At 38.7% G+C, this 27,608-nt stretch overlaps 1 protein-coding gene across 2 annotated transcripts in view; it reads left to right on the forward strand.

The window, feature by feature from the left end:
* Nucleotides 1-559: 559 nt before the first annotated feature.
* The window catches only part of LOC131031152 (ATP-dependent zinc metalloprotease FTSH 11, chloroplastic/mitochondrial), a 150,034-nt gene continuing 122,985 nt past the window's right edge, over nucleotides 560-27,608 (forward strand). The window contains exons 1-4 of one of the 2 annotated variants that reach the window (XM_057962195.2): nucleotides 560-1,431; nucleotides 4,012-4,165; nucleotides 11,557-11,649; nucleotides 11,785-11,873. In XM_057962195.2, the coding sequence (XP_057818178.2) occupies nucleotides 842-1,431; nucleotides 4,012-4,165; nucleotides 11,557-11,649; nucleotides 11,785-11,873 (926 nt within the window). In that variant the 5' untranslated portion in view covers nucleotides 560-841. The remainder of the gene's footprint in view (nucleotides 1,432-4,011; nucleotides 4,166-11,556; nucleotides 11,650-11,784; nucleotides 11,874-27,608) is intronic. The other variant, XM_057962194.2, reaches the window with a different exon arrangement.

The following is a 27,608-nucleotide window of genomic DNA, read 5'->3' on the forward strand; positions in this document are numbered from 1 at the left end:
TGCTAAATCCCTTTTTTGGCTAAGTGCTCGGCTTGAGGGCGTGGGCAACAATGATTAAGTCGAAACCAAAAGCAATCATACATATATATAGTTGATTAATTTCTATGAAAATTTAATGATAGATCGTGTCCAACCATAAGAAAATTGATATCTCTTGAAATATTTTACATAAATTTTTAAAAATATAAATATGCTAGTTAATAACCAATTAAAAACAACCCCTTATTTATAAAAACTAAACATATCTATCCATTTTTCAATTTATCATTCCAATTCATCTAAATCTAAATTTGATTGTTAATTATTACCTAATCATTTAATCACACCCCTAAATTAACAATCTAATGTATTTTACTTCCTACATTTATCATGTTTGAGCGTCTTCTAGGTCAAAGGGAAACACAATAGTTTAAAACTAGTTAGAGGATTAAGAATTCTGGAAACATTGCAACATTTTCAGGAGAGGGAATAATAAAATAAATCGGATATACACAGAAAATTAATATTAAATCTTGCAGCAAAGACTTAATCCTTTTATCATTGGGAAGTCGTAATAGGAGGCAAAGAAGGTTTAGCCACACAGAAGACAGAAAATTAATATTAAATCTTGCAGCAAAGACTTAATCCTTTTATCATTGGGAAGTCGTAATAGGAGGCAAAGAAGGTTTAGCCACACAGAAGAGTGTGTGGCCAACTTCACTCCGTTCCACAGGCAGAGAAAATTGCAGTAAAAACCCTGCCGGCATATTCCATATTCAACTTTTTCTTTCTGTGAAACACCTTCGTCGGGAATCGACGGTTCTCCTCTTCCTCTTGAAACTGCTATTTGCAATCGGCAGCCATGAGTGTCATCCAAGCATCCTTACTTAACAGGTCGGGGTTTCCTAAATGCCCTCAAGACTTTTTAACAAGAATACCGTCTGGCAGAATATCGGCAGTTTCTCTGAGATTCACACACCACAAACCTGGTAAAATGCTTATTCTTTCCACGACGCCTTTTAAGTCTCGTAAGTTGAAATGCCTCTCCGCAAGAGAAGAAATTGCCATGGATTCCCAAAATTCGGAAGAAAGTGAGGCAGAGGGTATTGCTTCTAGCATTAGCGAAGGGGAAACCAGTGCTTTAGAGGCTGAAAGTACCACTAGTAGTGTTGAAAAGTTGGATAAGGTTGAAGAGGGATCGAGTGTAGGGGCGGAAGGGGTAAGAGAGGAGGAGGAGCAAAATACTAAGAAGAAAATGAGCCTTGCTTTGTACTTGGCTGCATTTTGGGCAGTTTTTTGGAGAAAAGTGAAGAGTTTGTGGGCTTCGGAATGGCTTAGTTGGTTGCCGCTGTGGCGGCAGAATAAGCTAGAGCGTCTTCTTGAGGAGGCGGACGCCAACCCTAGAGATGCTTCCAAGCAGAGTGCTCTTCTCGCAGAGCTCAATAAGCACGGGTTTGGTCTCATTGCCAGTCCAATTGCTTCTTCCACTACTTATAAGAAACTTATGTCAAAATCAGTTTCACGGTGCTAGTTGGTTGTTTTTTGTTTCTACTGAATTTCTATATATTCTACGTATTGTTGAGTTTGTTTTGTGTTTCTTAACATTTACTGGTTGTGAATCGCCTCACTGTTTGGCCTGTCCAGACAATTTGAAGTCTTCAACCATTTGAATTTTAGGACGTGTAGCTTGCAAATTACCTCACCCTTTGGTATGTTGAGACAATGCCAAGTCCCACTAATGTGACATTTAGGATGTTTAGGTTGCAAGTTGCCTCGCCCTTTGGTCCGTTGAGACAGTGTCAAATCCCACTCATGTGACTTTGTGGATATTTAGGTTTCAAGTCGCCTCTCTTTGGCTTGTTGAGATATTGCAACGTTTGGCTCATCCTACATATTGTTAAAATTAGCATTTGAGTCCAATTACGTGTAATTCAAAAGTCATTAAAATCATTGACTTGTATCATTTTTGTTGCTATCACATTACTTATTTCCTGATCCTGACAACCCTGCTTCAATTCAGTTGATAATTGTTTTTTCCAAGGGTTCTGCATTGAGACTATGGCCCGTTTCATCGTGTTATGTTGTTTTAAATTTAAACCCGGGTACCTCTCATGCTAAGGCATGCAGTTACCAATTCACCCTTTAAACAATTCAGTTCATAACTTTTTTTTTTTTTTTGATTCATCGTGTCTGTTAACTTCAACATTTCTCCCTCAAACTATAAAATCTGTCTTGTTGAATATGGATATACTTAACAACTTTGTCTGTTCCAAGGGCACTGATTCTTTAAGGGATTCAAATTCAATAAATCCACCAATTCATGGAAATATACAACTCATTTTATTTAATTTACTCACTTAATGGAAGAGTTCGTGTTTGGATTCTCATGGGGTCTAAATTTTAGACGCACACAATTCTGTAGCTCTGTATATGTAACTCACATATGTCAAACTGTTTATTCACATATCTAACATGTTGAGCTGGACATGGCTGTATATGTAACTCACATATTTCAAACTGTTCATCCACATATCAACATGTTTTGAGCTGGCATGGTTGGATTCAGGCATTCTTTCTTGCTGTTTATTTCCCTGGACGGGTAACACAAAGACACTAAACTACACTAGCTGAGCAAAAATCACGCCAAGTACAGCTCTGTATATTCAAATATGGGCATAACCACTTCCATATTGTATGCCAGTGGCACCAAGAAATTGAACACGACCAGATTCTGGTGTATTAATTGCTTTTTAGTGGTGCAGATAGCATTTTAGTTAACACCTCACTGGCACAGAAAATTTGGCTGGAACAGACGGGGAATATTCAAATAAGTACTCAAAATGCTCTTTGAATTTGGTAAATTTCATAAATATAAACAATTGACATCGTGTAAACTCTTTAAAACTAAAACTTGAACAGAAATGTGAGATTGGAATTCTAGGCCTTAATTGGTTCTATCCTTTGATCATTACTTGGATGATATTGTTTTAAAATTTATATGTGCATCTCAAAACAACATACAGGGTTGCTTCTTTTTTGGAAGGTTTTCTGTGGAGTACCTATTCTATTCCAACATCTCAGAATTTTGCTGGAAATTTGTTTGAAGCAACTATATCTGTAATGTCCCTTTTTGATTATTTTTCTAAAACTTGCATAGTCAATTGTCAATAAGAATTTTTTCTGATTTTTATGGTTTTGGAGACTCAGAAACCAGTTTAGATCAATGTGAAGTATTTGCTCGTATAGAATTATTGAATTAGTTGAAGTCTGCAGTGGTTTAACACACTGAAATGCCTTTGGAATATAACTTCCAAACTGCTTGAGTCAGGGGTTTTTCTCCACCAACCCTTCAAGGAAAAGAAAAGGGTTTTTGTCCTTTAATTTTCTGGCATGGAGGGGTTTCATCCTCAAGCTGTTAGAACACAATCTCTGGTCCACAGGAGAAAAACTCAAATATATAAAGATGTCTTCAACGATGCCTTCCATCCTCCTTGCTTGGCTTCTTTTGTATCCTTCTCTTTCAAAGTGCACCATCCCTCTTTTGTCTTTTAGCAATATAAATCAATTTTTAATTAACTTTTGTGTCCCCTAAAAACAAGCACTACCCATGGTTTGGTTACTGTTTTTTCCTTCGTAAAGCATCTTGTAGGAAATAAAAAAACCCAGTGCTTTGCAAGGAAAACGGATTTTTCTAGTCCTACAAAATTGCCCACATAAACAATGCAGGTCTTCTCCATATGCACAAGAGTGAATTTGCATCATTTTGTGATCATTGTTGAAGGCTGGCTAAGTTATGTCAGTTGTAGCTGTATTAGGTTTATTGTAATTGTGAAGTTGTTGTGGTATTCATATGGGTCTTTTAAATTTGTGTTAATTCTGGGGACTATATATCCACACTGTTGCCATTGCTATTACTATCTACCTTAGTAGCTAAGAGGATTGATTTGTAATTGGTTAGTTTGCTGTTTTTTTCTGCATTGAAGATTCTGTCCATTTGGAGAGATTGTTTACTTTCACACTGAATTTTTGCAGTCCCCATGCTGTCATTAAGCGATTTGAACAAAGAGAGCATGCAGCAGATAGTCGGGCAGTTGCAGAGTATCTCAAAGCACTTGTTGCCACAAATTTAATATCAGAGTATCTACCTGATGAACAGTCAGCAAAACCTGCTGGCCTCCCTGCTTTGGTAATATTAGATTTTTGTTCTCTTACATTGTTGACTTCATCATTCTATTTTGTAACTTTCCTTTGGATGCCTCCTGAACGTGAAGTGTAAAGATTGTTAAATTCCTCATTAAGACATGTGAACTGTGAAGCAAAATATTTGTTTAGTTCTTATCATGTGCAGGAATTAAGATTTAAGGTTTAAATTTTCGCATGCATTTTTTATTTGTGGGCATTCATTACATTTGGGAGACAACCTTTGTAATACTCTTCACATTATGATATTATTGCAAATGAAGTTCGCAATAGCTGTCGTGAACCCTAGGGAAGACACTCTTGTTCTGAAAAAAATTGACTGTGGGCTGTAAAACTAAGAATCTGAATGTTTGCAAGAAGACAACTATTGTTCTTTTAAAAATTAAAAAAAGAATCAGAATCTTAATGAAAAATGATCCATAATTTTTACAGATATTTCATTTCCCAATTCATCAACATGGAACTTTTTTTATTTATAACAATAACCTGCTTTAATAAGCTGCCATTCTTTACACAATTAAGAGAAAAACAGTTGTGATGTGATTATTTGATTGTGAAGTGTTTTTAATTGGAAAATAGAAAGAACAAAGCATTTAACAAGCGCAAGAAGCACAAGAACATAAATGCATAAGGCAGCACTTACCTTGGAGAAAATACAATTTAGGAAAAATTCCAGAAGAGTGATGGGGTTATTTCTCTCGGTACTATCTCTTCAAGGTATTGCAGGTGCTCATACAAGCTTTACATCTTGCTCAATTCACCACCTTCTTACGTTCTACCCAATACCGCTCAAAACTGATGGAAAATCACTGTCATTCAACCAACCTTTTACAACTGCCCTTTAAGGGTTTTCCCATATCTCTAGAGACTCTAGAAGGAAGCTGGAAAGAATTAAAGCGGAAGAGATACCATCTGCAGCTGGTTGATATCAGTGTGAAACATAATTAGTATTGATATTCCATTGCTTAATCCATCAACACATATTCTATATTTAAAATGTTAGCTTGATTGAATAGGTTGGCGTTCTAATACAATTAAGGAAAAGACAATCACCATGTGTGTAAAGATTTGATTGTCAAGTATTGTAAACTTGAAAAGAAATAACAAAGCATGTGACAAGAGCAAGAAATGAAGAACAGAAGTGCACATGACTTCTTGAATGATCCAAACTTGAAAAAAGGAAGAACAAAGCATGTAACAAGAGCAAGAAACTCAAGAACAGAAATGTACAAAACAATAATTACTCTGGAGAAAACCCAATTTGGGAAAAATTCTATAAGAGTGATGAATTCTACATTTTGCTACGCTCTCCTTTAGCTATGACACGTTTCCTACCTTCTTGAGGCTGTCATAGACATTCTTACATACACAGCATTCCTAAATGTCCATACCGACTTTGCAACTTGTTTATTCTCTCCACTCTTACATTCCAACTCTCTAAGACACTCAAAGTTCTAGAAGTTTATTTTCTCATTCACCCAATCTCTTTATAATTGCCCCATAATGATGTAAAAATGTTAGCACATAGTGAGGAGCTCAACAAGGAAGTTAGAAAGACCTATAAAAGTAAGAGATGCTATTTGGAGCCGTTACTATCCTTGTATTTTGTTGTTGGGTGAAACTGCTACACTATGTAGTCTAAAACATTGCATACAAAATTAATGATTACAAAACTGCCTTATTATAAACAGACAGTTAATCAAGGACCACAACCATCGACATCATATTGTTTTTCTCAAAAATTTAATGATTTGAAATTTACATTAAAAGTTTTTGGATTACCTCAGACATGACTTTACCTCTTAAGACATTGATGAACTGTCTACCCTTTGTACTTGTTTGGAACTGTTGTTTATAACTAGGGAGGAGGATTCCAATTGCCATTGGCAACATTGGAATCCGCTTAAGGGCTGGGCCCTTTTCTCACTTCAAAGGGTAACGTGTACCCTTTAGGGCTGGGCCCTTTCTCACGCCACACTTAAAAGATTGTGTGTTCCCTTCAAATAGGGCCGACCCTATAAAAGAACACGCCACACATTAGATGAAATAAAACATAAAATGGTGCCAAGTTTAAATTAAACCAAGCCGACTTAATAAAGGTCAAGCATCATATAAGTAAAGTATTTTTGGCAAGCATCAAATATAATCTTCATTTTGTTCAACCCTCAAGCGCATTAGCTCTGCAATCTAGTGCGAAATCTGATTGGAGAAGTAGGCGAATTCATCTATCTGCTGCAAGTTAATTCTGTGCAAATACATCTGCACCTTGAAGGCGAATTCCATCCAAATGATGCAAAGTATGTCTGCTGCTTGAAGGTGCACCTCATCCATTCATCTGCTGAAGAAGAAGAACTTCATCTGCTGTGTATACCTGTCATTTATGTTGTGAAAAGTGTTGCAGAGCTAGGTCATCAAGATGCAGATCTGAAGATGACATTTCCATTGATTTGAACAGCAAAGAAGTGCTGTTTACCCTAGGTGTTTTCATCAAGCTACCTAAGAGATAAGTATTGTAATCAGAATATTGAATATAATTCATAATCAGATCTGAGGATCTTTTCTGGCTGGGTTTTTCCTCCTAGGAGGTTTTCCCAGGGTAATGGTGTCTTGTTTCATTTTGCTTATCTTCTATGTTTGTTCCTAAGTCTGAAAATCATTAATTCTAACTGCAAACAATCTAATTTAATAGTTAAATTCTGATTTGTCAGTCTTCCATTAATCTGAAAGTATAAAATTCAACAGGAACCTCTTGGGGAATTATCATTAGGAACTGTTTCAAGTTTTATTGGGAAATTATCATTGGGAAGTTATAATTGGAAAAAATGCACTGACAGAATTGAAGAGCTCCTGAACACCTTCCTAATGCCACTGAAATTCTGGAAAAAATCTGCAAAAAAGTGTATTTACAGAATTGAAGAGCTTCCAAATACCTTCCTAATGCCACAAGAATTGGGAAAAATGGAGTCTGAAGCAAAAAGTTATGAGCTTAGAGCTGGAAAACAAGCTTTGATGTGCACTTGGAAAAATATACAACAACAAAATATCTGCAAATAATGTGCACCACTGTAAAGTTGATAGGCTCAGCTTATTGACAATATTTTGTTTGCAAAAAAAGTCTCTATTTGCAAAAGTTATGGCAAAAAGAAAAAAACAGCCTATTTGGGCCTATGAGGGTAAATTTTGGCTCCTAGGGCTTGCACATGTGACCACCTTCTGGAAATTAAATGTTGTGATTTTTTTTTTAAACGGTCTTTAGTTGTGTTGCTAGTGGCTGGCCATTGTGTGGGTGGAGCGCCTCCTGCTGGGTTGGTGCTAGGTGCTACCCATGGGATTGTAGTAGCGACCCAAGGCTAATTACTTGACTACCCGTTGGAAAATTATCAAGTGTTGTGATTTTTTTAAAACTCTCTCAGTCATGTCGCTAGTGGCTTGCCATTGTGTGGGTGGAGTACCTCTTGAAGGGTTGGTGTTAGGCACTACCCACAGGATCGTAGCAGTAACCTGAGGCTAATTCAACCAATAAAATTTATTTAAAATGCCAGAATCATATTGATTACATTAGACCATATGTAGTCAATATGCCAAAATGATGCTAGTAAGTACTAGATGACATAGAGGGTCCATAGAGGAATATTTTGCGGTATATGCCACCTTTTCTGCTGATTTGACATGCGATTGTGCCAACGAGTATGGGTCTAGCACCAATAGAGTACAAATTGTACAAATCCATATAGATGTATGGACCACAATCTGCAAATTTTTACCAAAACCCTAAAAAATGGCCAAAATTTGACGTTTAAATTTAAAGTGCTCTATACGATAATAGGGGTTTTTGGGCCTTTTGGAATCAGTCGTGAGTTTCATCCCAAACTGCACCTAGCAAAAGTGCTTGCCCAAATTACCCTCAAATTCAGGAAGGATTCTTTAGATTTGGAGCTCTGATACCATGTAGGAGTTAATGGTGACTTCACAACACCCTCGAGAACACTCGCAAGACCAAAACACTTCCACAAGAGAGAAAATGGCAAGAATAACTTGATTATGGATGCAATAATGAATAAAAATGTACATGAGAGGCCTTGCTTATAAAGGCAAAGTGAGAGGTAGGATATTTAGATTTGGAGCTCTGATACCATGTAGGAGTTAATGGTGACTCCTCAACACCCCTGAGAACACTTGTAAGACCAAACCACTTCCACAAGAGAGATAATGGCAAGAATAACTTGATTATGGATGCAATGATGAATAAAAATGAACATGGGAGGCCTTGCTTATAAAGCCAAGATGAGAGTTAAGATTAGAGAAGATGTTGACATGCGTCTTAATCCTATACAATGAGACAACTACCTCAATCAATTATTAAATGATCTTGTAACTAGAGTTAAATTAAGGTCATAAAGATAGCATATGATAAGATCTTATCAAGACAACTAAGACTTCTAGAAGTGTTGGACGTATTGTCATTGATGTATTATTTAAGTTTATCTATGCTGGGAAAGAAGACCATATTTGATGTTATATAATATGTATAAAAACCTTGATAGCCAATATATTGATAAACAACATTGGTTGTGATATTTTTTGGCCACACATAAAGGCGTGGATATTGGTTGACTTATAAACACATTAGTAGATGAATAAAACACTTGAAAAAAAGCTAAAGCTTTGAGAAAATTATAAATTGCTCAAAGATGACAATCATTTATTGTCAATGAAATATAAGATGCTTGATAAAAAAAGCTTGAGCCTGTTTGCCCTTGCAACCAAAGACCCAAGAGATTATTGGGAAAACTTGAGAAAGAACTAATTGATGGATTTAAAAAATGGTTTGTTGAGGGAATGATATCATAGGGAACAAAAGGAAGGATGCAAGACATTGAAAGTGAGAATAAAACACTCATGGTCAAGAATGTAACGACAACTTTGATAAAAAATGATTACATTGAATTAGTGCTTGTTTGAAACTAGCATGAGAAGTATGAAAAAGTGTTTGTGATATCTGTCAAATAGTGGGCCATTTTGCTAAGGTCATGGGGTGATCATTTATGTAACTAGCCACACCAACCAAAGCCTCTTAGAGGCTAAAACAACTATTATACTAGTAAGGAGTAACTTTTGGAGGATTTTGAAATAAGAGAAATAATAATAGTTATAAGAACAATAATAGTAGTAGTAATTGAATCTAATATGATCCTCAAGGCTGACCTATTGTGCATTATGAGAAATGCAATGTGTGGAATTCTCAACGAGTGGTGTGGCTGTGGAACCATAATGACAATAATTCCTTAAGCATTAGCCATAAGAAAATGTTAATGAAGATGAAATCATGAACTCACACACTCACATGCAAAAAAAGTAAAATACCTTGATCTGAGGAAGAGGGCAAGGCTGACTGGGGTTGAGGTTGAGAAAGAAATGGTAGAGGAAAGTAGATGGTCGCATGAATGTAGATGGTGTGGATTAAGGTAGTGAATTTTCCATAGAGCATTCTTGACCTACTACCAGCATAATTGTATCTGAAGACATTATACACATAGGGAACACGAAGCCACTTATCATTGATACCAAGAATCAAGGACTGGAACCAATTGTTGAGTACTCATTTTCTGGTGTTTGAGTGATCTTACTGTGCCCTCAATGATAAATCTGGCATCTGGCATGGATTCCTGTAGTTATGCACATGGAGTTGCTAGGGATGGCATTAGCAAACACTATTGTCAATGGTGGCTCAATTGTAAATGTTCTCTTAATAGAGACATGCCAAAAGTTTGGGAAGCCAACCATGTGGTCACTGATCTTCCGACTTGTACAACATTAATGGCAAAAGAAGTCATCATTTGGAATTTTGGACTAAACAATTTGTTTTAAATTCTGTGGTCATGTCCTTGCAGAAGAAGGGCTATGACACTTGTGAAAGGCTGAAAGCTAATCATAATTCAAAAAACGATTTGTACCTATAGAAGATACAGGTTGGAGGTTTGCAATTGATCTCAAAAGTCAGTTTGTCAGTGAGGAGCGAACATTGATTTTTGACTCTTTGTAATTTACTGAAGCAGACATTGATTGAGGTGCAATAGAGGTGAAAGCTGAGGGACTATCGGAACTTTGTTGAAGATGTAGTATTGGATTTGCAAAAGGAGTTGGAGGGATGATGTTGTGTTGAAGGGAAATGCTGGAGACTCTAACAGATGACACAAGAATTTTGGAAGGTTAGCCTTAAAGGAAAGACAGCAAGGTGGCATAATGTTATCTAAGGAATAAATGGGGGAGCTCTTACCACTCTCAATCACTAAGTTTCAGTGGGATGAAAAACCTTCTAGAAGGGAGGTATTATACTATTATCCATAAGGTTTAGTAGAAAGTAAAACCCTTTCATTTTAGTCAATTGAAATCAGTCAACAGTAGAGCTCTAATGGATTATTTCTAGTGACTAAACCACTAGTTAGTGCAGAGGGTAGTTTTGTAATCGTTAGTTCTCATAGGAGGCAATTCAAATACTGCTGTTATGTATTTCAAAACCATCAATTTTAGCAGGGGCGTTTCTGTAATTGCAAAGGCATTTTTGTAATCACTGTTCTGCTTGAAGTAGTAGTTTTGCTAGAAGAAGTTGTACAAGAGTAGTAATGGAAAAATGATGTCTCATCAATTTTGAGATTTTTTGGAGTTCTTTAGTTATAAATAGTAGACATGGGTGTTGGAAGTGACAAAGATCAAGAGTTGGTCATAGGAGGAAGATGGTGCAGGGAGTGAGCTGTGTGATTGTATTGTTCTCATATGCTTTTTGTAAGATGTTCTCCAGCCAAAAAATCTAAGTTTTGTTTTTGCCACTGCCACCTGGTTTTCCCACATTGGTGTTTCCAGGAAAAAATCATTGCGTCCATTGTGTTGTGCTTGCTTTTTGTTGTGTTCAAAGTTGTGTATGCTCCTAAAACATTGCTGCAAGAGCTGTTTATGCTTCCTACAACATACTGCATTAATTATAAGACTTGTAGCATATTAAAACCATTCAAAACTGTTATTTGGATTGAATTCAAGTAGAAGAGCAAATTTGTGATTTTAAAAATTCTACCAACTCGTTGTGCTTGGGAGTTCACAGATCATCAGACAATCTGGAGTTTTAGGAATTCATTCTCCCGAACTCTATATTTGTATCACCAATGGATATTCAAGGATTCTCTCTTAAAATGTTAATTGAATTTGTTGCATATGTTCCCCTTTATCTTGGTGTGCTTAATTCTATTGAATGTTATTTATATTGGTAGTAATTTTGGCCTTAGTGCATGCTTGATTCTTAAAGAGGTTGTTTTTCTTACTGGAATAGCTGGATATACCATAGGTATGTTTACTTAATGCTGAATTTCATTTTCTCTGAAGCAGTTGCTAGAGCTAAAGCAGCGGGCATCTGGAAATATAGACGAGCCATTTTTAAACCCTGGCATGTCAGAAAAGCATCCGCTTCATGTAGTAATGGTACATATCTTTGTCTTATCCATGCTGATAGTAAAGTCTGTTCCTTTTATTCTATATCTTCAAGCTATTCAGTTTATTTTCATAATATCGCTTTACCATAAATTCTCACAATAGTTTTGGTTTCTTCTACATCAGGTGGATCCTAAAGCAGCAAGTAAATCAACACGTTTTGTCCAGGAGCTTATTCAAACCATCTTGTTTATGATTGTATTTAGTCTGATATGGTAAACACTCATTTCATGTTAAGTTCTTAAGAAATCATTATTAATGTTGACCTACTGCAAGGACATTTTAACAGGCATGAATGTTTACCTTCCTACATCTCTGCTTGGAAAATGCCCCTTTTCCTCTTACTTATTTTAGTTTGTTTTCTAAATTATTTCTTGATATTTGATGATAAATTTTATTTATAAGGCATGGATAATATGATTAGACTGCTGGATGACAAGGCTACTTGGCTGAAAATGTTAACAATCTTCTTCTGCCATGAAATACCTTGAAGCCATAATTACCATGAGATGTGTGGCACAGGCACAGGAACAGGGACACCTTTTCTTTTTGGTTGTCTATGAATAAGGTTATGACTGTATATATATGTGTATGTATTGATGCATATAATATGATAATATATGTAAACACAGATGCATACATGTTTGCTAACAAAACCACTAGGAAACATGGGTACTGGAAGAGTTTCCTGTTGTGGTATTTGAGTTTACCAGTAAGTATACTTGAATCAAGTGTAATTGTAGGATGCATGTACATTGGAAGGTATTTTCAGAATTCAGTCACCATAGGCATAGTGGTATGCATGCCATTTTATTGATTTGTTCTAAAGAGTTTTGTTTACGTTTGGATTAGCCTTCATTGAAACTCAAATGTTTCACCTGGTTGTTATGGTTCCTTGGAGTCTTTAGGGAATTTGGCAAGGACACAGGTCAGAGAGCACAGAGTGCTCCCTTACCTATTACAAATGAGGCCTTACTCCTTCTCCTTTTTGTCATCCTTATGGAACTGCTCACTATACTATCATAATTGACAGTTATAATCCCGACAGCTTGACTGCTTTCTTGCATTTCTGTAGTGGCTATAGTTGTGTGGGTTGTGTTTCTAGTTTGTTATCAACGTGTATCAGTTGGATTTTTGTGACAGTATTGTTTTGATCAATATTGCAGACTTCAATTGACCATTGCAAGCTTGTATTCCCTTGTTATAGGGTTTTATGAACTAATTCATTGCGTTGCAGTAGTGTTTATATATGATTAGACCTGATATTATAGGTGATTACAATAGTTTCTTATCTTTGTCATATTGTAATGCATTTCCTAATTATTGTAAACTTCAAATGGTAATAGCGACAAAGGGTTATCTTTTGCATGCATTTTGTATTGTAGGATTGGTTGGTTTACCACCAATTATTTTATTAGTATCATACTGCCCGTTTTGGCATTGAACAAGTTGACATTATGGACAATTCTGGTTTTAGTCAAGCTTAGACGTTTTGCTAGTGGCTTGCATTGCATTCATGTAGTTTGCTGAACAGGTATTGATTAGGTGGACTAAGCTACTTGCATATTTTGGTTGGCTTGCTGCCATTCATCTTCTGACATACATCACACATAATGTGTTGTTGAAACACTATATACTCTCACCTTGACGACTCTAGGATCTGGTTGATCATAAAGTGTGGAGGCATTGCATATGCATTTCAATCTTACAAAAAAGTAGGGTGGATTGTTATAGTGGTATCATAGTTGGTGTTATTGCTAGCATGTTTTCAAAGCTTCACTTGTGATAAAAAATTTAGAACTTTTGAGGCTTGGTTTCATTAGCTTGTGAAATCATATGGTGTTAGCCAATTCGAGAATGAGACTTTATAGAGCAGGGAAGAAGCTTGAGTAGCTACCCCAATTAAAATATGTTCTACTCAAGAATTTAGAGGAAGTGGAAATTTGTTTGTCCATAGAAAAATAGTCAGATGTTGAGATTTTGAAATGGGCTATGAATCCATCAATGATTGCTGTGGATAAGCCTCTTCTTATGAGATACCTTGATAAAGATGCAAAACTTGCAGTTACTATTTGCTTTAGTGAAATTACAAGATTAACTGCCCCAGAAATTCCATATGGCAACAATATCACGAGGGAAATATTTCAGTTGATTGTGGAAAGTTTTCAAGATTTAGATGATATTATAAGTCCTTTTGCTGAGAGGCTAACGATTTTAGAAACTGTTGCTACAATCAATTTATGTGGTGTGATGTTAGATTCAGAATATGATGATCTTATTCTTAAAATGTTTCAACATTTCTTTGCCAATGTTGGTATGAATTATGAGGAAAATGTTGCAAACTCAATGTAGACAATTATGTCTTTAGTTTTGATTGAAAGTGATGATATTCCTCAACCAATTTTGTTAGTTTTGTTGGCTAATATGAGATAGGATGAGTAGAAATTCTCATTCGTGGCACAGGCTCTAACTAAAAGTGTTGTCGAACGGTGTAAGAATAAGTTTAAGTCATGCTTAACAGTTTTATTGCAAGGAAGGGGAGAGATCATAGCAAAAATGAACTTAGAAGATAAAATATTTACTTCTTATGCAAATAATCTTGGAATCCAAGTAAAAAATATTGGATCAAATAAGAGGTAAAATTTGATAAAGATCCAATAAAGATGATGATGAATACTTCTAAGACAAAAGCTGAAATAAAGAAGAATTCTTGACTTATTTAAAATGTCTATTCTAGTAGAATGGTGATGATAACAAGGAAGAAATTATCAGTGGAGCATGAGAAAGAAGAGAAGATAGCATAAAAAATTTGTGAAGCTGTTAAAGAACTTGAATTTGAGAAAGAAGAACACTCATGGCACTCTTGTGAAGAAGAAAATGTTTTAACTCAAGAATCATGTGTGATGTAGATCCATATTGACATTGTTGATAAATATGCATGACACAAATGCTTTAGGAGTTTCTGATGATGGGATTAAGCCCGCAGAAAATTTCAAACCAGCAACTGATAATGAATGCTTAGATGATAGATCAACTCTATGAAGTATATTCAGAAAATGAGTGGGAGCTACAAGAAAACTTTCAGAGTGACTTTGAGAATGACTCTTTAGAAAGGTATGTCTTAGGAGAGAATGGTAATTTTTGCATTGATTCTTATTGAAGTTCAGTACCATTTCATGACTTTGTATATTATGAGGGTGATTGGAAGAAACAATTGATGGTAGCAAGAGAAAATGAAGTGCAAGTCCTAACAGAGTTGGATAGCACAAAAAGCTCATTGAAGGATTAATGCAAAATGTGAAGAGATAACAGATTGAGCAATCAGATGTTGCCAAGAGTAAGCAAGTTATTACTATTGCAGATTTACAAATCATTAAGAATGCAATGGAAACAATGAAATTAGAATATCTACATATGATTAAAGACAAAGATGTAGCCACCAAATTTGTAGATGAGGCCTTAACTGACTCTAAGGAATTGAAGGTAAAGGTTAGGAAGCTTACCTTTGAACTTGAATCAACAAAGGACTCACTAGAAAGTGCCCAAATGGTGCTAACACAGGCATAAGATCAGCTTGCAACTACAAAACAATTTAGATATCAAGAGAATGAAACAATGCCAAAGGAAATTAGGCAGGCAATTGATGAGCTTTATAGTTTTCGTGAAATTTTTAAGAGAAATCAAAAGTTGCATGTGCAGGTTTGGGTCAACAAGATGATTGGTTTGGGGAAGAGGATACAAATAACTTTCAATTTTTTTATAAACCACTTTATGAGATGGATGCAGAGTCATCTTTTGATAATTTGCTTTTTGTGATGGATGTTGAGACATTTCCTGATTTTAGTAATTTAGGTTGTGACAATAATAGGATATATGGGATTTAGGTGAAGCTTCAAACATGAAATAGATGCTATGCTAGGTACTGAATATGGGTTTCAAGTTGTCGAAGTTTTCAGATCAGAAATTAATATTAAGCAATCTGATCACCTTTATGACTGTAGCTTAAAATTATTTCTTGTGGATGTTAAAATTATTTCTTCTTCTTCTTATGGTATGCAATCATTAATGTTAGTAGGGATCCATGGCAAGACTTCTATCATAATGAAGTGTACCATAATATTGCAAAGAAGAGGAAGAATTCAGCATGTGGCAAAGGACACTCACATGCTTTTGCTCAAGGTTACCTTCACAACAAAATATGGGATCTAGAGTTTTCATTGAAACATTTATCATTAAAAAATAAGGGCTGTGATCCATACGGATTTTGTAGTTTGACAGTTAGGACAGCAAGAGTTTTCTTTTTATATTGATGTCGATTTAGTTTTGTCTTTTAAGATTGACACTTGTAATGAGTTAAATAAATGTTGAAGTGATAGTACATATTGGTGAAGATTGTCTATCATAAAGGGTAGAAGAATAATGTCTTGCTGTACTAGAGTAACACAGCATAAGCATGGTGGAGTTACTTTATTGTTGAGTTTTTTTCACCAACATAGTTTGGTGTAGGTTAGTGGTGACAGAATGAATGTTCCAGGGAGGATTATAAATCAAAATTTCAGACTTAGTGCTGCTGTCATCATTCAAATCAGCTACCACATGATTTCATTTGTTTGTAGACATGTGGATTGACAAGAATTTTCAGTCAAGTGTTGGAGTATTTGATAGTTAGTGATTGTTAGGAAAGAAGTTTCAGCCCTTATGAAAGTGTTTTCAATTAATTACAATGCTCATTTTTTGTTTATGCGAGGAGGTTTTATTTTTGCAACTATTGTTCCATTTCCAAGATTGGTGAAGTCTTTTTGAAAACTTGAATAGCTGCAAGATTGATTAGTTGGAAGCCACTAAATCATTGGAAAATGTTGGTAAATGGTTTCAGTTGAGGAAGATGAATATTTTTAACATCATAGCTCTGAAGTGGGTGGAAATTCTATAGCCATACAAATGTCATAACTTGTGTAACGGAGGAAATTTGCTACCTCAAGGATGATGAATCCTAGAGAACAAATCCACTCTTCGATACCTCACTCGAACTAGCGCTAAGGTGAGCTAGGGGATGAAAACAACCAAACTAAACAGATAGAATGTAGAGAAGGCTCCTGGACGACTGTGTTGAACCTCTGTCCAGAGGACGAGCACACAAGCCTGGGACACTAGCACGGTGTGCTGTTGTCCTGTACGAACGAGGTACATAAACCGTACAAAAAAACTCCAAATGCGATTATAATATGATAAATGCATAGAAAGCGATAAAACTAAACTAATAAGCACAAGATACAAAATAACTAAAGTAAAGTAGAACAAATGAGATGAGAGGGACTCACAACCGGTCCACGATTGGAGCCTCCTGCAAAGTATCTACTCCATGAACGTCTACTTGCACACAAGTGAAAGAGGAAATGTTGGGGGTTGTGTTTTGGAGCCTGCCTAAGTCAGACCCCCGTTTTGGTGTTTCCACCTCCACGGACAACGCAGATAAAAAGCCACGGGGAAAATAAATGATAAAGATAATTGAATGACAGTGCAAGATAAAAGAACGATAATGCGTGAGATAAATGGAAAAGAGAACAAGTAAACTCCCTTTTTCGAGATGCTATGACAATAGCGCTGTGAGCTATTCGGAAAGCTGCAACAATGGTGCTCTTCGTAATAGGAAATGTGAATGCTGTCCAAAGAGGTATCGCCAAGAGCTTCAACCTGTAAAAGATCATCTCAAAAATGCCAAAAAGATCCCAAAAATGCCAAAAAGATCCCAAAAATGCCTGCAAACGAGAGAGATATAGGCCCTGGAAGGCAAATAGACATTGGTGGGCGCATGTAGGGGCGTTACGATTCCTTCCAGGCGCATGCGTAACACTCAAACAACCACCTACGGATTGTCAGATTCGCGGGATGATAGTGCGCCGCGCGGACGTCTTCGTGCCGCGCCCTAGTCCCCGAAGATGACAAGTTGGCGGAGTTGGTAGAGACTAGTTTGGAGCTGACAAGGCGATCTCGGATGGAGTAAAGGACAGGGGCGGCAATGCCCGACCTTCGGTGACATGGAGGGGAGTGCCATTTGTCGCGTTGAATCACAAAGGGAGAGATTTTTGATACTACATTTTGCCCCCAGTTTGCGAGAGATGCAACACTAAAGTAGAGGAAGATAGAGAGTTGCAATAGGGAGGCAAATTTTCGTTGATTAGACGAGGTTGCCCCCAGCGAGAAGTAGATGAGATTTGGAATACATATTGCTAATTGATACATCGCAAACATGCGAGCTGTAGTCTAGCACATTGGATGGTGAGATAAAGGATAGATTTTGGATAAGATAACGTAACAAAAATGAGCCTCGCTTTGGAGGAAAGCCCCTTGTTACGAAAAGATATAAGATAAGTGGCTGCCATGATAAAATGTAAGATGTGTTGGTATGGATAGCAAAGTGTGTTATGCTAGATAGCCATACAATAGGGCGATGATGTTTGCTGGTATGGATGACCATACGATAGGGCGAGATATTTGCCAGCATGGGTAGCGATTCGCTAGATAGCCATGCGATTAGGCAATCGAAGATAGATTTGGTAAGTAGTAGATTGGCCCCTACCAAGGCAAACAAAAGAAATGGATCAAATGGTTTGGCCCCCATTTAGGCAAAAACGATCAAGTGGTTTGGCCCCCACCTAGGCGAGAAAGGATCAAGTGGTTTGGCCTCCTTCTAGGCAAACATGAAAAAGCAATTGACAAGAAAAAGATAGATGCATGCAGTTAAAATGATAAATGCAGATCACGCAGAAATGTAGATATGATGGCCACCCCTTAGAATGATATGCATGAAAGGCGTGCCATTCTAAGGAGAAAAGCAGTTGTGGCACGTCAACATGGCAAGATGTTTCCGTGGAATGCCACCATGAGGTGGTGACACATAAATGTCCACAACATCGAGAATGAAATGCAAGAGGACATGGGGATCCGGTAGTTTGTCATCAGAACCCATAGCAGTGACAAAAGATATATAATACAATTGCGAGATGGGTATATCGTCATAGCGCCAGAGTTATCGGATCCGAAGAAGAGCACATGAAGACAAAGATAGAATAAAAATATGGGTCAACATAGAAGGCAAAAAGATGCCCCCAACACTTTGCATCGTCCCCGAATATCAAAAAAGCAAGATACAACAGATAGAAGTAGAGAAACAAATAGAAGATGTACGACAAAAAATCTCTTGTATCCGAGCACCTACAGAGTAACTCGGGTCCTCCAGGAGAGCATAACGGATAAAGACAATCAATCTCCCATATCCAAGTACCTACGGAGTAACTTGGGTCCTCCTGGGGGGGAACAAACATAAAACGCATGCACAGGGGAACACAATCAAATGCATAGGCAAACAGATGAAGAGAAAAGATAAAAGTACTAAAGGTCATCCCTTAGGAGAGCCTTGTCCTCCCAATCTAGATCATAGGGAGGAGGACGAGCTCGAAGAGGGACTACCGCAAGAGCATCACCGGGAACTCCACCTGCAGCGAGGGCGAGGGACGAAGCAACAACAATATCTGCGTCGACAGGCTCAAAGGAGGTAAGAGTCAACTATTGCATGAAGATCGTAGACAAGGCCGAGGTGTCTTCCAAGGAGTCGAACATGCAAGCCTCTATGGAGGAAGCGGGTGACTCACTCAAAGAAGATGAAACAAGAACATGACTGCCGGCCTCCGGAAGAGGGGCAGTGACAAACTCGGGAGAAGGCAGGGCATTCTCAATCACACACACAGAGACAAGCAAACCAACAGGCACTGAGACAGGCATAGAAGAGGGTGAAGAACATACCTACAAAGATTTTTGCCGTCAAAATTTTGGAATAGGGCCTTGCTCAAGCTCAACTATAGCAGGCTGAGAAACTCTTGGAAAGCTCGGATGCTGAATTGGCTTCAACACAAGGGGAGCAGACAAAACTGCACTAGACACCACCTGTGTATGCAACATATCAATGGGTTGGGACAATGGAGGTATGTTGGGCAAAGAGGTGATGAGGGGCGGCTCTAATGAAGGAGCGATAAAATCCTGCACCTGTTAAGAGGGAGGTTCATCGAGAGGCCTCGATGTAGCTGGAAGCAACACTGAAGAAGATTTAGAATCAAGAACACTAGACGAAGCAGGAGACGATGCGACAGAGCTGGGTGTCGCAGATGCAACAACAACTTGCAGAGCGGCAGCGGGCTCTCGAGCCATGGCTTGTCGATAGTGTTTATGCTCACACGCACGCTGATTACAACGAAGATGAGGGCCACCAATTGAAGCCCGAGAGGATTCAGGAGCATCATGCTCCATAGGGGAGGCCTTTAGAACTGTGTCAGGAACATGAGAAGGCCCAACCGATGAAGCAGGAGGTGCATCCGGAATAGGCACGACATTCACAACAACGCGCGCCCTACCCCGTTTCCCTTGAGGAGCGATTGGGGGAACGGAGGATGCCGACGCAGACTGTGAAACAAAAGTGAGCGGTGACGAACGAACATGAGAAGAGTGCTTCCCTTTCTCATAACTAGAGGGCCGAGGCATATCACTCATGATCGAGAGCTTGAAGGGAGGGCGGGCCGCATACGATGACAGCATAGGTGCCTTTCCTTTGTTTGCACTATGTACAGTCACAAAAACAAAAGACACCACTGGAGCTGCGCAGTCCTAGGCGGACGCGGAGGTCTACTCGAAGGAGCAGGCTTAGCCTCGGCCCTTGATGATGAGGGGACATGAGGCACCACCTGTTCCATCATCGGAATAGATGGAGCAGAGGTCGATGCAGGGAGAGGCAACAAAAAAGTAGGCTGCCCCGATTTAGGAGTCGACTCCCCCATCTTGTGTTGATAATACGCACGATACATCAAATCACCACGGGGAAGCATGGGCCCCACCAGAGTAGGCCAAAAATGGTCTAACAAAAAGTCCCCATGAGCTACCAAGGGTCGATATCCAGTGTCTTGGATGACATGTATCGAACCCTCATGGGGAAACTTAAGGCATTTATGAATCACTGATGGGACCGTCTCCATAGCAATCAACCAGGGAATACCTAGCTTAGCTTTTAAGAGGTCCAACTCAGGAATGATCACAAATGTGGAAGATACAGCCTTGGGTCCCACAAGGACCATCAAGGTAATATTACCCAAAGGAGGGATGGAGAAGCCAACGTGCGTCCTCAGGGTTTCTCGGCACTCATCGTATGCAAGCCTATGCCAATCGTTCACGAATAGAGTCTCCTTTGTAATGACATCGACTTTGCATGACGGGTCAACCATCACACCTGTGACAGTTTGACCATTCAGTTTGGCAAGGATGTATAAAGGAGAAGGCTCTCCACAATACGGGGCATCTAGAGGGGTGAATGACAAGGACACATCAAACATCTTTCCCTTTTGACTTGGAGGCGAGCAAATAGGAGTGATGGTGACCATGTTCACAAATGGACCATCATCCAAAGTTTGACCATTCAGTTTGGCAAGGATGTATAAAGGAGAAGGCTCTCCACAATACGGGGCATGCAGAGGGGTGAATGACAAGGACACATCAAACACCTTTCCCTTATGACTAGGAGGCGAGCAAATAGGAGTGATGGTGACCATGTTCACAAATGGACCATCATCCAAAGAAGGAGTTGATGCAGAGATGAAATTTGCCGAATGCGGGGGAAAGGGGTCGATACAGATTTGCAAATCCTTGTTAGCTTGATCAACAAATTTGTTTGACTTATGTTTCCACGCATCAAATTTGATTGCACCACTATCAATGTGGTCCTGGACTATGTGCTGAAGACGGTAACATCGCTCGGTGTCGTGACCAGGCACATGATGATAATGGCAAAAATTTGACCCATCATACTATCGCGGATAGGGTCTACTATCAGACAACGGTGTAATCTCAGGAAGGGTTATTAAATTATCTTTTAGCAACTGCTGCATTATGCTCAAATAAGAGTCATTCAATTTCGTGAAGACCCTATTTTGTTGCGATCCTTGTGCAACATCTATAAGAGGAATAGCCATGACATTGGCTATGACTTTTTTCTACCTAGACCCTTCCGTGGATGTGCCTGCAAAGGACCCGCTGCGAGGGTTCAAAGTAGAATCTTTGAATTGCAACATGGTGTGCTGGTAGTCAGTAAGCGCAGAACACATGTTAGCAATGTTCTGATGTCGATTAAGAGATAACTTTTTCCTCAATGCCGGCTGCAAATTGCCGATAAGCATCCTCTGCAGATCAATATCTAGCAGGGCAAAGGGGAGTTTGGTAGAAATCGATTGATATCTTGAAATAAAATTTGTGACCTTCTCATTGGGTTTTTGCTTGCAATGAACAAGGTCAGCGATAGTGACCCTGCTGCCAATGTTAGCGTGAAACTGTCTAAGGAAAAGGTCCATAAGTTGATCAAAGGTGTGGATAGAATGATCCGACAAAGAGCTATACCATTCTAACGCGGTAGCCTTAAGGGACCGTGAGAATAGTTTAAGCAACACAAAATCCAAACTATGATAATCGTTGCACATAGTTATGAAAGAATCGATATGCACATTAGGGCTCCCATCACCATTGAACCTATCAAACTTCAATGATTCAGCTGCAGGAGGAAGCATAGTGTTCAGAATGGTGATATCAAGAGGACTCTTTCTATAATACGTGGGCACAGATGACTGACCAGGAGCTGAGGCTAGATTTGTCAGCTGCAACTGCATCTGTCCCATGTTTTGCAAGTTGGCATTCAAGACTGGATTAGCGGGCGAAGGAGGTGGAGGTGGGCTAGATCTGCCACCACCTCCACCGAAACCTCCAGAAGGACCAGTGCCACCGACAGATGTAGTGCTAGTGCTAATCGTAGACATCTGAGCCACAACTGAGGCAAAGGCTGAGCCAATAGGCCCAGGACCAACCATGTGCACTGCCGAACCAGGCATACCGACACTAAGCTGAGGTCCACAGGTCATGGACTGGCCATCCTTACGAGGAGCATCAGCCAAAGGCACATGATTTTTGACAATCATAGATAAGGCCCTCAACATTTCCAGGCCTCTCCTGTTTGAGATCAACGTGTCTCTTAGAGTGTTGACGACATTTCCAGCTTGGGGGAGGGCATTCTCCCGATTTAGGAAACACTCAAAGTCTCTCAGATTCTGCTCAAGCATGTCAATTTTCTCAAAATCATCAGTGAGAGTAGATTCATGATCAACAATAGGAGGGGAAGATGGAGTAGAACTTCTCGGAGAATTACTCTGAGAGTTGGATTGTGAACTAGGTGGAGAGGGGGCCCCTGTCAAAATAGACTTAAGGGGATGAGAAGCAAAGAGATCATTTGGGTCAGGAAGTCGATCGTTAAACATTGTGCTGGGTAAAGGAGGACTATAACGGTAAGGAGGAAAACTTTGCCTAGATGACCTCCTGACTACAGCTCTTGTGGCTGTCTAGGTCGTAAAGCTCATAGACGAGTCTTCTGACGTTGAGACTACACTACAGGGACACGAGGTGTTTTGCCTTTGGATAAAGTCTTTGTTGAAAGATGAAACTAGACTAAGCGCAAATGAGCTAGACTATATGCAAATGCTAAAACAAAGATGTAAAACCCCTTTTTTTTAAAATTTGAGTTTGATTTTAGCTAAATGAATGCAATGATCTAAATGACAAATGGACAATACATAAGGAAAGTTGCTTCAAGCCGGGTTCACCAGAATGTAACGGAGGAAATTTGCTACCTCAAGGATGATGAACTAGAGAACAAATCCACTCTCTGATACCTCACTCAAATTGGTGCTAAGGTGAGCCAGGAGATGAAAACAACCAAACTAAACAAACATAATGTAGAGAAGGCTCCTGGACGACTCTATTGATCCTTTGTCCAGAGGACGAGCACGCAGGCTTGGGACACTAGCGCGGCACGCTGTCGGCCTGTATGGACGAGGTACAAAATCTGTACAAAAAAACTCCAAATGCAATTATAATATGATAAATGCACCGAAAGCGATAAAACTAAACTAATATGAACAAGATAGAAATTAACTAAAGTAAAGTAGAACAAATGAGATGAGAGGGACTCACAACCAGTCCATGATTGGAGCCTCCCGCAAAGTATCTACTCCACAAATGTCTACCTGCACACAAGCGAAAGAGAAAATGTAAGGGGTTGTGTTTTGGAGCCAGCCTAAGTCAGACCTCCGTTTTGGTGTTTCCACCTCCACGGTCAACCTAGATAAAAGCCGCAAGGAAAATAAATGATAAAGATAATTGAATGACAATGCAAGATAAAAAAACGATAATGCGTGAGATAAATGGAAAAGAGAACAAGTAAACTCCCCTTTTCGAGATGCTATGACAATAGCGTTGTGAGCTATTCGGAAAGCAGCAACAATGGTGGTCTTCGTAATAGGAAATGTGAATTCTGTCCAAAGAGGTATCACCAAGAGCTTCAACCTGTAAAAGATCATCTCAAAAATGCCTTCAAACGGGAGAGATATAGGCCTTGGAAGGCAAACCGACATTGGTGAGCGCATGCAGGGGCGTTACGATTCCTTCTAGGCGTCGACGTAACGCTCAAACGTCCACTTGTGATTGTCAGATTCGCGGGATGATAGTGTGCCGCGCTGATGTCTCCGCGCTGCACCCTAGTCCTCGGGTGGACAGAAGGACAAGGGCGGCATGCCCGATCTTCGATGACATGGAGGGGAGCGCCATTTGTCGTGTTGAATCACAAAGGGAGAGATTTTTGATACTACAACTTGTTTTCAGTTTGTGTTTGTGGTATGGTGATACATGCACATCTTTTTACTTTTAGCCACATAGGGACAAGCATTCTCTTAGAGAAGTGAACAAATTCAAAGGGTGCATAGGAATATTCTGGAGAGAAATTTTCACGGACTTCATTGGCAAGAGACATGCTTTTTGAAAGGAGAAGGAACTAGATTACTTGGGCACCTGAATATGGTCTATTTCATTGGCATAGTAAATTGGGAATTTGAAGTTGCATTTTTTTGAAAATGCAAGATGCCTTTTGATTCTAGAGTTGTAGTGGAGTTTTAGTATTTGGGTGTCGAGTTGTGTTTGGAATTTTGATGTGGGCTAAGTGATTCAATGAATTGGATTTGTTGTGAGTTGAATCGACATTGTTTGAGGTCAATCAATTTGGGGAGGGAGGACTTGTAATGTCTCTTTTATTACACAGGTAATTGGTAAAATAATTGAATGAATTAAATGAATGATCAAATGATCATTTATAAGATTACAAGATTGATGTTTCCATTATGAAACAATCGATAATAGAAGCAAAAATAGAATCATCTAATATTTACAATAGACTACAAAATTGACCATTAATAATTAATAACCAAGATATGCTCATAGGACTTCGACAAACTCTTCAATGTGATAAGTACCATTTCCTCCATATTCGGATTGATGGCTTCTAAGTTCTAACTGATCACAAATGCCCTTGATCCGATTGAGATGCTCCAGAGGAGATTTTTGCTCATCCATGACAATAGAGAAGAGCATATTTTTCAGAAAGAAGGCTCTACTCTTATTAGATGTCTCATGCAGCGTCTTGAGATGCTCCCATATCTCGGTAGCTGTTTTGTCGGTAGGAATTTGAGGAATCTGATCGTTAGTCACTGACAGCTTGATGAGCATGACAACTTCATGATTTTGCTCATCAAACTTGGTCTGATCAAGACCGGCTGTGTAGAGGGATAGGTGGCCTTTCCAAGAACCAATTGATCGATGACACGATACTCGAAAATTGTTAGCATCCGTTGCTTCCAGGTATTATAATTTTTGCCGTTGAATTTCTGACTCCCCTAGAGCAGAATATTCGTGAGAGATGCCATTAGGGAAACAAAGGTCAAAGCTGGTTGACCGGATGACAACACAAATATTGAAGTAGGAGTGTGTCAATGCGTGCAATTATATAAACGTGACGCGTAATTGTAATGTCCCCTACTTGGTTTTGGTCTGTAACCATAATTAATCTATTTCCATATACTTATGACTTCAACTAAATTGGTCAAGAGACAAATCTATCCTAACATGAATCTAATCGGTGATATTCCATAGTTCAATCACTTCAATTTATTAATAAGTAAATTGTTCATCTATCATATGTCCATAATAAGTTTACAGATCTAAGCCCTTACCTATCTTGGGACTCATCCTATTAATTGGATTTAGACTGCCCCTCTTTGGAACACCTTAATTCCCGACTTCTTGAATACTGATAATAACAGCAAGAATGCGATTGCATTTTACATATTCTTCTTATGGACTATTACCTAGGTTACCGGGTTCGCCTCTGGGCCCCCCTGGTACGGGTCCGGGTCCGGGTCCGGGTCCGGGTTCTACCGGGTCCGTGGTACAGGTCCGGTTCGACCAGGGTTCGAAAAACCCAGAGTGGGTTTGACCCTGGTCGAGCCCAGTCGAACCCGGGGTCAAACCCAGTCGAACCCGGGCGGACCTAGTTGAACCTGGGCGGCTGGGTGGCCCGTAAAGTCAAAAAACAATGCAAATTTAATTTTTTTTTTCAATTCCGCCTTGTAGAAAGTGAAAGTTATAACCTTTAAAAGCAGAAAATTAGACGTCTTGAAAAAACAGAAAACTGATGCACGCCATGGAGTTCCGTGTGGGTTTGAAGGTTGTGATTTGGTGTTGGCGCTGCCCCGGGACCCTGCAAGGGGCGCTGCCCCTCGACCCCGCAAGGGGCTCTGCCCCTTGACCCCCGCAAGGGGCGCTGCCCCTTGACCTCGTTGGGGGCGTTGCCGGCAAAATCCAGGTCCTCAATTTGAAAAATTAAACTTGGATGTTCTTAGTTTGAATCCATTTAATGATCAAACTTTAAATTGTTGAAAGTTGAAACAATGATACTTGAATATTTTATCATTTTGATATTAGACTTGATGTATATGATGCTGTTATGGTATGATCATGATGCTACGATTACAAATTTATGTTGGTTTTGTTGTTTATATGATGCTATGTGACATGCTAATCTTAATTCATGCTTATAGTTTGCATATATATATAATTTTCATGTTTTTGTACTAACAAACCCAAACGAACCCAAACCCCTTTTCAAAATTTTGCCGTACCGGCGTACCGGGTTCTTCAAACCCGAACCAGTGCCGGTAACTTAGACTATTACCATAAGAGTTTCTTCCTAATTAGCAGTCTGAGATTATTAGACACACACATATATATACTATGAATTATTACTGTATTTACTAATTATCTTTAGTATAAATTACTAATACCACTGCTGCCAAAAAGAACATTAATTGTTAGTATAATTCTGACTGTAAAGGCAGACAGATCTGACATGTGTCAGATCTGGTCTACCATATGTATTGCAGTCTATACTAATATTACTATCAAATTCTGCATAGAACATTATCAGGCTTCACATATCAAGCATACGTATTAAACACATCCCAATGAAAATTGCTGACTGCTTTTTTTTCCTCTTAGTTTGACCGGGCTGCTGAACGTTTTATATCTTATAAAATATCCCATCTGAATTCTTCCCGATATCCCCCCATTAGACATCACACCCTTTTCTTAAAAAGGTTAGCCTCTTGAAGAATCGCCACATTTGATAACCGCTGCACTATCATATCAATTCGTATTAACAAATCGTTAGTAATCACTGCATTGTTTGTTTGCATTAGGAACTGGTTTTGTCTATTGCTTTATTCATAATCAAATCGCATCATTCGATCATAAAACTAGTCACACTTCTGGGTTAATGAATCTCTTGAAGAATATTAATTGCACCGCTTCCATTATGAATTGCTTGCCCATTAACAAATTAATACTAAATCGCTTGATTAAAGTTGCTGTCCATTATATGATTATCGACTAGTGTAGATGCTGCAATTAAAACATAGTCGTTGTCTTTAGTGAAGCAAATCTGATCATATTCAACGTTTAAATCTGCCTTAATAAAGTTGATC

Source organism: Cryptomeria japonica, chromosome 7 (genome assembly GCF_030272615.1).
Source record: "Cryptomeria japonica chromosome 7, Sugi_1.0, whole genome shotgun sequence".
Taxonomy (NCBI): Eukaryota; Viridiplantae; Streptophyta; class Pinopsida; order Cupressales; family Cupressaceae; genus Cryptomeria; species Cryptomeria japonica.